We start from the raw sequence: 9,415 nt of genomic DNA on the forward strand, positions 1-9,415 counted from the left end.
ACCGAGTGCTGATCACTGTTCAGTTCTGCATATGTCGAAATGTGCTCGACTGACACCAGAGCCAGTCATTCCCTTTGTATACACACGCTTTCAGAATAAAACACACTCATGATCATTTTCTCTGATGTTCTAATTTAAATGTCTTGGTAACAGTTTGCACAGTACTTAACCAGATCTGAGGTGTGCATTATCTGACATGAATGAATGAAAGAATGATGAGTCTATCGCCGAGCATGCTGAAGAGATACTTGAAGTAAAAGAGACAGCAGAGCTTTGATTAAGTTCACCTAAATATTCTCTACTCAAAGGCTACATAAGGCTACACATTATGGCACCACAGCATCAGAAAACATGTCAGATGACACCAGTGTGACAGGTGACTGAAGTCTAATGATCATCAGCAGGTAGCACGAAGCGGATTATTGAAATGATCAACTTTGAAAGAAAGCTTCAGCATGACTGGAGTCTTTTTCGTAACGTTCTGCACGTAATCAATGTTGGCTAGAAATGTAGGCACATTTACTGCCACCAGAGTCTGATATTATATATGGATATGAGTTAAGGAAGACATGCAGATTCATTTGCAACAGTGTTAGTCAAACTGTGATCTGCCTTATTGCACAGACTGGATGGCAGCTGGTGGACTTTTGTTTTCACGCTGGCTAGGGATGTAACGATACACTCAACTCACGACTCGATTCGAGTCACGATTTTTTGTTCACGATACGATTTTTTCACGATTTATTTAAAATCAAAATAAGCTACAGACAAATTATGACCAAATAAAATTATCTTTTTATTTGTAGGAAAAAAATCTCTCTTTACAGAAACTCTCAAACAGTTTGTGTTCTTATTAGGGCTGCCAGCAAGCAGCTGATCTGACCATTACCTTTCAGCTTGAAGTATGAGCTAACTGAAAATAAAAACAACAAGATGATAGCTCATTTACCCTTTAATGAGAGTCCACGGCCCCGGGAAACGGCGAGGTCCGGGCGCTGTAAACGCAGAGCCGGTCGCGGCGCACCACCTCGGAGGAAATGCGCCCGGCGGGGGCCAGCCAGCGCCGGGGAGAGGTCCCATGAGGGGATCCTCCCGCACGGTGCGGCCGTCCCTGACCCGAGTTTAATCCCCCGGGCAGACTGCGCGGAAGTTGCGGTGATTGGTTAAAATTGCAACACCCCTGAATTCACGGGGATTCACTGAAGTTGCGTTGAAGTTGCAAATTGCAACATCGTGAATTCCTGGAGAGTCTGTGTTATGGTATCATTTACAGTACAGTCAGGCCTGACGCCGATTACCACTACTGCGCGTGTGTGTGTGTGTGTGTGTGTGTGTGTGTGTGTGTGTGTGTGTGTGTGTGTGTGAGAGAGACACAGAAAGGCAGACGCGGCAGTGGAAGCTGCAGCCACAACGTAACCTATTTCTAATTTTAAAAAAAGACGAAAAAGAACATATCCTACTTCTCTCGCATTCGCATTTTTTCTGTCAACCGATGCGAGTCGTCACGCATTTGTACCGATTTTAATCGTGTCACGATGCATCGTTACATCCCTAACGCTGGCTGACTGAAGGCAGGTCACAAATGAAATGAAGCAACATTCAGGAGAAAAGAGTGTCAGCCCCTTCGGCTACATGGAGTACTGTAAAGTTTGAGTAAAGAACCGTGTGGGTAAACATGAAAATAGTGCTGCCACCTGACAGGAGCTTACCACCAAATTTTAAAATGAGGAGTGGAGCTTGGCTAAAAATATTGACCACAAGCTGCACAAAGTAGCTTTCAATCTTTGGAAATTATTAAAATATAGTCATACCTTTCATTTGTCTTCAGGCCAGTCATGCTCACACACACACACACACACACACACACACACACACACACACACACCAACACACACACACACACACACACACACACACACACACACACACACACACACACACGTTAAGTGTTAAATCAAACATACACATGTAGAAACAGACCAAACCCCTGAGCACCAGAAGGTAAAATGTTGCATCAGTGACTGCTGCAGAGCTCTGAGATATGAGAAGACATTATTATGGATTAGCTGAGAGACTGTGGCTCTGTATCCACATCTGTGAGTCCATCTGGGTTTTCATCAATGACTGCATCATTCATATGGCTGCTGTGATTACGTGAGTCCTCCCTTTGCCCCGTCCCCTCTTCCTCTGTTTCTTCCTCTCTTTCTAAAAAGCCCTGCTGATCCCATAATTCCTGGCCATCGCACACTTCGATTCCAGAATCCCCTGTGAAACGCCGGTACCTGCCCGGCGTCAAGTCCTTGTTGGGGTTGTAAGCGCTGTGAAGGTGGCTATGTGTGACCTCTGGTGGAGCGGGGAGTGCTACTTCAGCATCACAAGGGACGGAGATAACCGAGTGGGGGCAAGGAGATTCCTCAGGTGGGTCTGTAAGTGGAGGTGCTGACTGAAGAGGGGTGTAGGGAGGAGGAGGTGTAGCTGGGCGGTCGACTACCTCTTCATAGGCTGGTAGCAAGTAGGCGGGCAAGAATCCTGAAGGACAATACAGCAAATATCAACCATGTCTGTCCTGAAAATATTTAACGTAAAGAAATATGAAGAGATCCTCTTACGAATAAAGGAATACATCTCAATTTCACCTTTCTTTAATGAATATTCTGGATGTTATGGAGCTGTTAGACCGCCTTGTAAATACAGTTGTGTGTGCCTTGTTAATATAATTGCGTGTGCCTCGTTAATACAGGTGCATGTGCCTCGTTTGTGTGCAGCACATCAGAGATCAAACAGTTCAATGACGCAGAGAAAATGTTGTTTTTAAAGACTAAAGGTGGACTAATATGGACTGAAGAGGAACACTTCATTAGATAAAAACATGTTGGGAGTTTATTATCTTAAAAATAAATGTGAAGTTCACAGACTTAGGACCTAAATCTGTTCATGGATAAAAATATGTTTTTCACCAGATATCTCAGTCACTAACGATAGTGGAGAAGTTTTATGTGTGGTATTTATTCAGTTTGGGAAACTCTGACGGTAGCTTTGACAGTAGTTGTCTGGGACTAGACATCGTCTCCGTTGCAGGTCGTCGCTAAGGCTCAGACTACTTGCTGGAGTTGTAAACTGGGTTCCGATACATATATGCTGTGACTGTGTTTTCCAGGTATCAGGCAGATCCTGTGCATCTCCATGGAAACTTGTTTGTATAATCACAATATTACATTCAAGTCCTGTGGTCGGGGTCAGTTTGACTGGAGGGGTCCATGGAGTAATTAACTGGTATGTGTGTGTGTGTAATGATGGTTTTTAAAACGTCCTACTGTAGCTGATTAAACAAGCCAACTGATCAATCAGTTTAAAGCTCTACTAATCCTGATGAATTATTTAAAACAACATGTGTGTGTAAAGTGAAAAGGGTATCTCTGCAGTGCCACTCAGCTCTGTGGAGCAGCAGGCAGCTGTTCAATGTTCACTACAGGCAAACAGCACTTAATGCACATGTAGAATGTCTTGGACATGAGAGCAGTCAATGCTGGCCAATCCTCAATCTCAAGACTGCAAATTCAAGTTCTACTTCTCAGCAACTCAGGGGATGGTAGCTCAACTTTACAACTCACAACTTAGAAAGCTAAAAGTCTCGATTGAACATTCTTTTTTACCAACATGCATGATGTGTGGCTGCTGACATGTCTGAGATAGAGCCTGACTATGTGTGGAATGTGTAGAGGCAGCAGCTACTTACTAAGATAGAGGGGGAGCTGAGAGTTGTTGTGGGCCTCTCTGTAGGCGATGAGGTTGATCTCGTTCTGCCGGCGTTGCTGCTGGAAGCGCTGCTTGGAGCGCCAGTGCTGACATACACAGCAGCATGTCAGGATAATGATCAGAGTCCACACCAACCAGAACCCTGCAGGGAGCCCACATACCAACACACACTTAATGCATGCCCAGACAAATGTTACACTGCACAAAGTCTGTCAAGATCTGAACCTCAGTAACCAGTATCAGACTAGATGATACATTTTGGTAACTTAGTCTGCTGAGTCCAATCTTCTCAAATGCATCACAACACTGTGTAACTATTCTACCATAAACTAACAGAGTTTAACTCCTGTTGATCCACACTGACCTGTGATCAGGTGAATGGTGTCTCTGTCATTCGTACGTCTGTTCTCACACTATGTAACTTTGGGTTTCGGGTCGGGAGAAGTACGTAACGCTTTACAGCACTGAGTCACACACCACCAACTATTTGACTGATTCTGGTGAAACTGGATCATATTTTATGGAGAAAATGTTTTCTGATGTCCTCTGGCTGCTCTGCCTCAACTCTCTGTGATTTACAGAGTTTATGATGGACAGTGAAGTAAACTTCTGTAGCTGCTGTTAGCTCATGTTAGCTCAGTTTGTTAGCTGCTGTTAGCTAATGTTAGCTGGACTGTGAGCTCAGAGCACAATGTAACAGGACTCAGCAGCCTCTAAGGACATAATGATAGAGGAGAAGAGCCTGAAGAGGACACTGATGGAGGAAGCTGCTTTGTTCTCACTCTCTTCACTCTCTTCGTTCACTCGGCCACTACTGTGATCATTCTCTCGTGAGCTGGGGTTGAATGGTGTGTATAAATATATTGTACAGTGGTCCCTCGTTTATCGCGGGGGATACGTTCTAAAAATAACCCGCAATAAACGAAATCCGCAAAGTAAGTTTTAAAATTATTATACATGTTTTAAGGGCGTAAAACCCCTAACCACACACTTTTATACACCTTTTTACACGCATTTTGTACAGTACTCCCTTAGTTATTCAGGACGCAGAACGCATGTGCAGTTCTCCCTTAGCCAATTTAGGACGCAGAACACAATGCGCGTTCATACCGTACAGTACGCTGTAAAAAAAAACATGCAAAATTACACTGAAAAAAATCCGCGAAACAGCCAGTCCGCGAAAAGTGAACCGCGATATAGCGAGGGACGACTGTATACCCTTTTTAATTGTTATTAAAGCAGTGTGTCGGGTTTACTGGCATCTAGTGGTGTAGTTGCTGACTGCAGCCTCCTTGCCTCATCTTCTCCTTTCTAGCATCAAAGAGAAACTGCGGTGGCCTATCTGGATCCAGAGTTTAGTTTGTCTGTCCTGGGCCACTGTAGAAACATGGTGGTTCAACATAGTGGACATGCAGTGTCTGTAGATATGAAAGTCTAATTCCCTTAACCTTTTTAACTCTAAACATGAATGAAAACAGAGTTATGAAGATTATATTCTGTAAACAGAACCGCCTAAATCTGACACACCGGCCCTTTAATTCTTCTTCACTAGTTTAAGGCCCTCGGGTTGGGCTGCACTGTTACTGGTTGCCTTTCCTGTTCTTTGTATCAGAAACCAGGACATGCTGTGCACAGGTCACTCTTAAAGGCTGGGAGTTCTTTTTTCAAATTGCACATGGATTCCTCTCTAACATGGAATACAGCCAAGCAGCAGCACAAACAGTAAACAAGCACAGACTGTGAGTGACAGAATCGACACAGGGCCCGGTCCACTCGCCTAACTGGTCCAATTCCTGACTTTATCAAACCTCAGCTCCCATTCAGCTCCGTTCCTGTTTTAAATGAGCTAGTGCAGCATTATTACAGACAAATCCATGTGCTTATAGTTTTGTGTGTCGTGTCATTTAATAAGCGGCATGAAGACACTCAGAATTAGGGATCCATATCGGCCAATCTATTCAGTCTAATTCTATGCTGTGCGCTGTGAGTGACGTCATACACAAGCAACACGCCGTGCAGAAGCCCACACTGTTTTCAAAATGGAGCAAGCGAAAGAATCGGCTATCTGAAACTTCTTCATACTACCTCAACCAACAAACTCGACGGCTACTTGCAATACCTGCACAGTAAATGTTCCGAGGGGCGGGGGTAAAACTTCAAGTTATAACACAACCAATTTAATCAAACACCTACAGAAATGTCACGGCAGAGAGCACACAGAGTTCACTGAAGTGAGTTCCTGAGTAACTGGTGTGAAGCAGCTAACTGAAGGAGATGAAGGAAAGAGGTGAAATTTCCACTTTTGTGTTGATGTTAAAATCATTTTTGCACTAAACTAAATCATTACAAAGAACTGACTGTTTATTATAAATGTCTATCAAGCTTGTGAAGCTATTGTTATTTTAAGATTGCTGTACTAGTGCACAGTTATTAAATAAATAAGTAATTCGGTACATTTATATCCGTTTATTTGTTTGAAATGTCAAGTCTAGTCTGATGTTGCCTTGCACAAAAGAATGATCGCAGTCTTTTCCACACAATGAGACACACCTTTGTTACCGTAATTCTGTGCTGTTTTTCTGTATCAGTATGGGATCGGTATTGGCCGATACTAAACCTCAGATATCGGTATCGGTATCTGAGGTGAATGTGTAAGGAAGAAGTGGGGAACTCACACCACAGTTCATAGTAGTAGCTGCAGCACTGCGTCTCTCCGCAGCAGTGACCCGACTCGCAGATGTAGCTCTGGTTGTTTACTCCCTGGCACAGCAGCTTGGCCTGTAAATACACAAACACGCCACACTGTCACACACACCAGCACACACAGCATTCTGACACGGTGACATTTAAGAAACATACTACTAACCACAACACTTTCATGCATCACATGCACATCAGAAGCCAGTCTGCTGAAGCTTTTTGTATTGAACACCTTATTTAAGCAGAATACCCATATTAATGTTGATTCGAAATATTACCTTACACTCACTAAGTTCTTACTTTGTAATGTGCTTTTGAGCACAACTGTAAGTTAAATTTTAAACTCCACTGTAAGACGATCAGAGCATAAAAACCTGTGATGAGTACACCAGTTCCATCAAAGGGGTTAAATGTTGATGAGGATCTTCTGGGCTCTAATGTCTTCGCTGCCTCTCTCACTGCAGAAAACAAACTTGTGGTGTGGACCTGAGCGAGCAGAGCCTCAGCCGGGAATGAGATATCATGTAGCCCGAGTAAACACTGCTGCATCACTCTGACCTCACTGGATCACAGGCACACACTACTGTAGATGTCATATGAAACTACCACTTCTGACAGTAGTCGCACTCGCACTCTGCAGGCAAAGACCGATTCTGGTTTACAAGCCGGAATGATTAGATTCCAACGAGTTCTCAGATTTGTAGATATGCTTCCATCTGACAGCATGGACTGCACATGGATAATAAAATCACAGGCAATGAATGAACTCAGCACATTGATAAAGCTCTTTTTTCCCCACCATATTCTATGAGCTGATTAGGAAGGTCTGCTTTCTATAACCACAATCTGACTGTTACTAGACAACAACACTACAGTCAGCTATCACGACAATTAAAGGGTGGAAGTACAGAGATAAACACGTTTATTCAGAGCTGCTCTTTGTGTGTGTCAGGAGTTTAAATCTTCATCAGATTTCTACAACCATCTGTCAAACACACTTATAGATACACAGTATGACAGCCCTACGTGAGGACATCAGCTCCTCCACGGGGTCAGCTGGTGCTGTTGTCCATCCAGGCTAACGTTGCCTAAGTTAGCCCGGTCTAACCTGCTGTTGTAACAGCCGTGCTAACTTTAGTACATGTCTGTGACTGTTGCGGCGATCACGGAAACTGGCCTAACGTTACCAGGAAGAGAGCTTTTTAAAAAGCAACAATCAGCCAGCAGGCTCGTAGTCAACAGCCGACGACTGACAAAAGCTTTTAATCCAGTCCGAACCGGGCCAATGTGTCCCTGCTAACAGGCTAGCTGAGTAAATGTACTTAGCTGACTATGGTTAGCTGGCGAACTGTTAAAGAACGTTGTGGTAACCTGTTGTTAACGTTCACGTTACCTCTGCGACTGTGGCCGCCGTCGCTGAGTTTTCTTGTCCAATATTGATCTTTAGTGAGCCCATGGTCAGAAATATCAGACAGTATTATTTCTTCACGGCTGAACTGTTGATGAACTGTCGCATTGTTCACTGAACGTGCAGAGGCCTCGGCGGCTCACCAAAACAAAACAAGTCGACTCAACTTCAACTATTGTTCCCACAGAGCACTCCTAGCCCTCTGCTATTGGTCCACTCACGAAGGTGTCGTTTCTCGAACAGCGATTGGCTCTTTCTGTTGTCAGTCAAAAATAGTGCTGCGTTGACGTATGTATGAGCTGTCACCGTCAATAAGAGCTCAGAGGTGGTGATCATTTCAGAGGAATGCAGTGAGAGAGGGAACAACCACAACATAATCATAATCACACTGTGTAGAACATTTATACATATTTTTTATATAATATTGGATATTTTGTATTGTATTTTTTTCTTTTTGCCTAACATTGTATTGTATTGTATTTTACTCACTTATTGCATATTAACTTAGCTTATTTTTATCCTTTGTGGGCAATTCTGTTATTCAGTTAGTGATCTTGATGCTGAGCTGATGGTTCCTCTTGTCCAACACATTTCATTGTATTGTTAACCCTGCGTTAACCTGCACATGAAAAAATAAACCTCAAAACTTTTATCTAAAGCAGTAACCTGAGAGGGAAAACAAACACTTTCCCTGTCAGGGAAAATAAAGCATAAGTAAAAACACTACACTCAAAAAATCAAATATTGACTTTAATTAAATTGATTTTGTATTAAGTTATTTCAACTTAGTGTTATGTGATTAAACCCATAGTATAACATTTTTGAGTTAAAATAACTTAATACAATTACGTGGAATCTGTTGACTAAATAAATTTAATTAAAGTCAACATTTGTAATACCGTGTACCGCCTTGTAAAAAGTCCTGCGAATGTTACTTCAGTAACAGCATGTATGTCTAAAATGCCCCTATTACTGTTCTACTGTCTGATCTCATTAGATGATTGGGACTCATACATTAAAGTAAAAGCAGGTTTTACTGTTGGAGGTGGTTGAGGAGCTCTTTTGGAACTATTTTGTAAAGGACTGCAACTTATCATTATTTTTATTATGGATTCATCTGCTGATTATTTTCTCCATTAATGGATTGTTTGGTTTGGAAAATTATTTAGAATAGCGAGAAATGCCATCACAATTCGATCAAATGAACACCTTCACAATGTTTGTTTTGTTCAACCAACAGTCTAAACCTCAACGTTATTACAAATACATTCAAATGAATCAAAATATGTCCGCCTGCCCAGCTCTGGTTCTGGCATGACACCGGCTCCACTCCATTCACTGCCTTAGGCCTGAAAACTTCCTCTTCCTGGAGGTCCAAAACACCTGTGATACAAACACTAACAATCCCCTGGTCTGAGCCCACAGTCTGAATAGCCCAGCTAATAAACCATGCTAACATGAGCTAACAGCAGCTACAGTTGTCAGCAGTTTACTTCACTGTCCATCATAAACTCTGTAAATCACAGAGAGTTGAGGCGGAGCAGCCGGAGG

General features: G+C 42.8%; 1 protein-coding gene across 3 annotated transcripts; it reads right to left on the reverse strand.

Moving 5' to 3' along the window:
- Window positions 1-1,459: 1,459 nt before the first annotated feature.
- wbp1la (WW domain binding protein 1-like a) lies at window positions 1,460-8,058 on the reverse strand. Of its 3 annotated transcripts, XM_027275847.1 has the most exons (5): window positions 6,831-7,101; window positions 6,623-6,688; window positions 6,432-6,534; window positions 3,737-3,898; window positions 1,460-2,529 (listed from the first exon to the last, which is right to left on the reverse strand). In XM_027275847.1, exons 1-5 carry the CDS (start codon window positions 6,852-6,854, stop codon window positions 2,063-2,065), a joined length of 822 nt encoding a protein of 273 aa, XP_027131648.1. In that variant the 5' UTR covers window positions 6,855-7,101; the 3' UTR covers window positions 1,460-2,062. The 3 variants fall into 3 exon arrangements, with proteins under 3 accessions (XP_027131648.1, XP_010753128.2, XP_019127079.2); XM_010754826.3 differs by lacking the exons at window positions 6,623-6,688; window positions 6,831-7,101 and adding an exon at window positions 7,850-8,058; XM_019271534.2 differs by lacking the exon at window positions 6,623-6,688 and having other exon boundaries at window positions 6,831-7,095.
- Between the last annotated feature and the right edge of the window lie 1,357 nt (window positions 8,059-9,415).

This window comes from Larimichthys crocea, unplaced genomic scaffold (assembly GCF_000972845.2).
Source record: "Larimichthys crocea isolate SSNF unplaced genomic scaffold, L_crocea_2.0 scaffold220, whole genome shotgun sequence".
NCBI classification, from domain to species: domain Eukaryota; kingdom Metazoa; phylum Chordata; class Actinopteri; family Sciaenidae; genus Larimichthys; species Larimichthys crocea.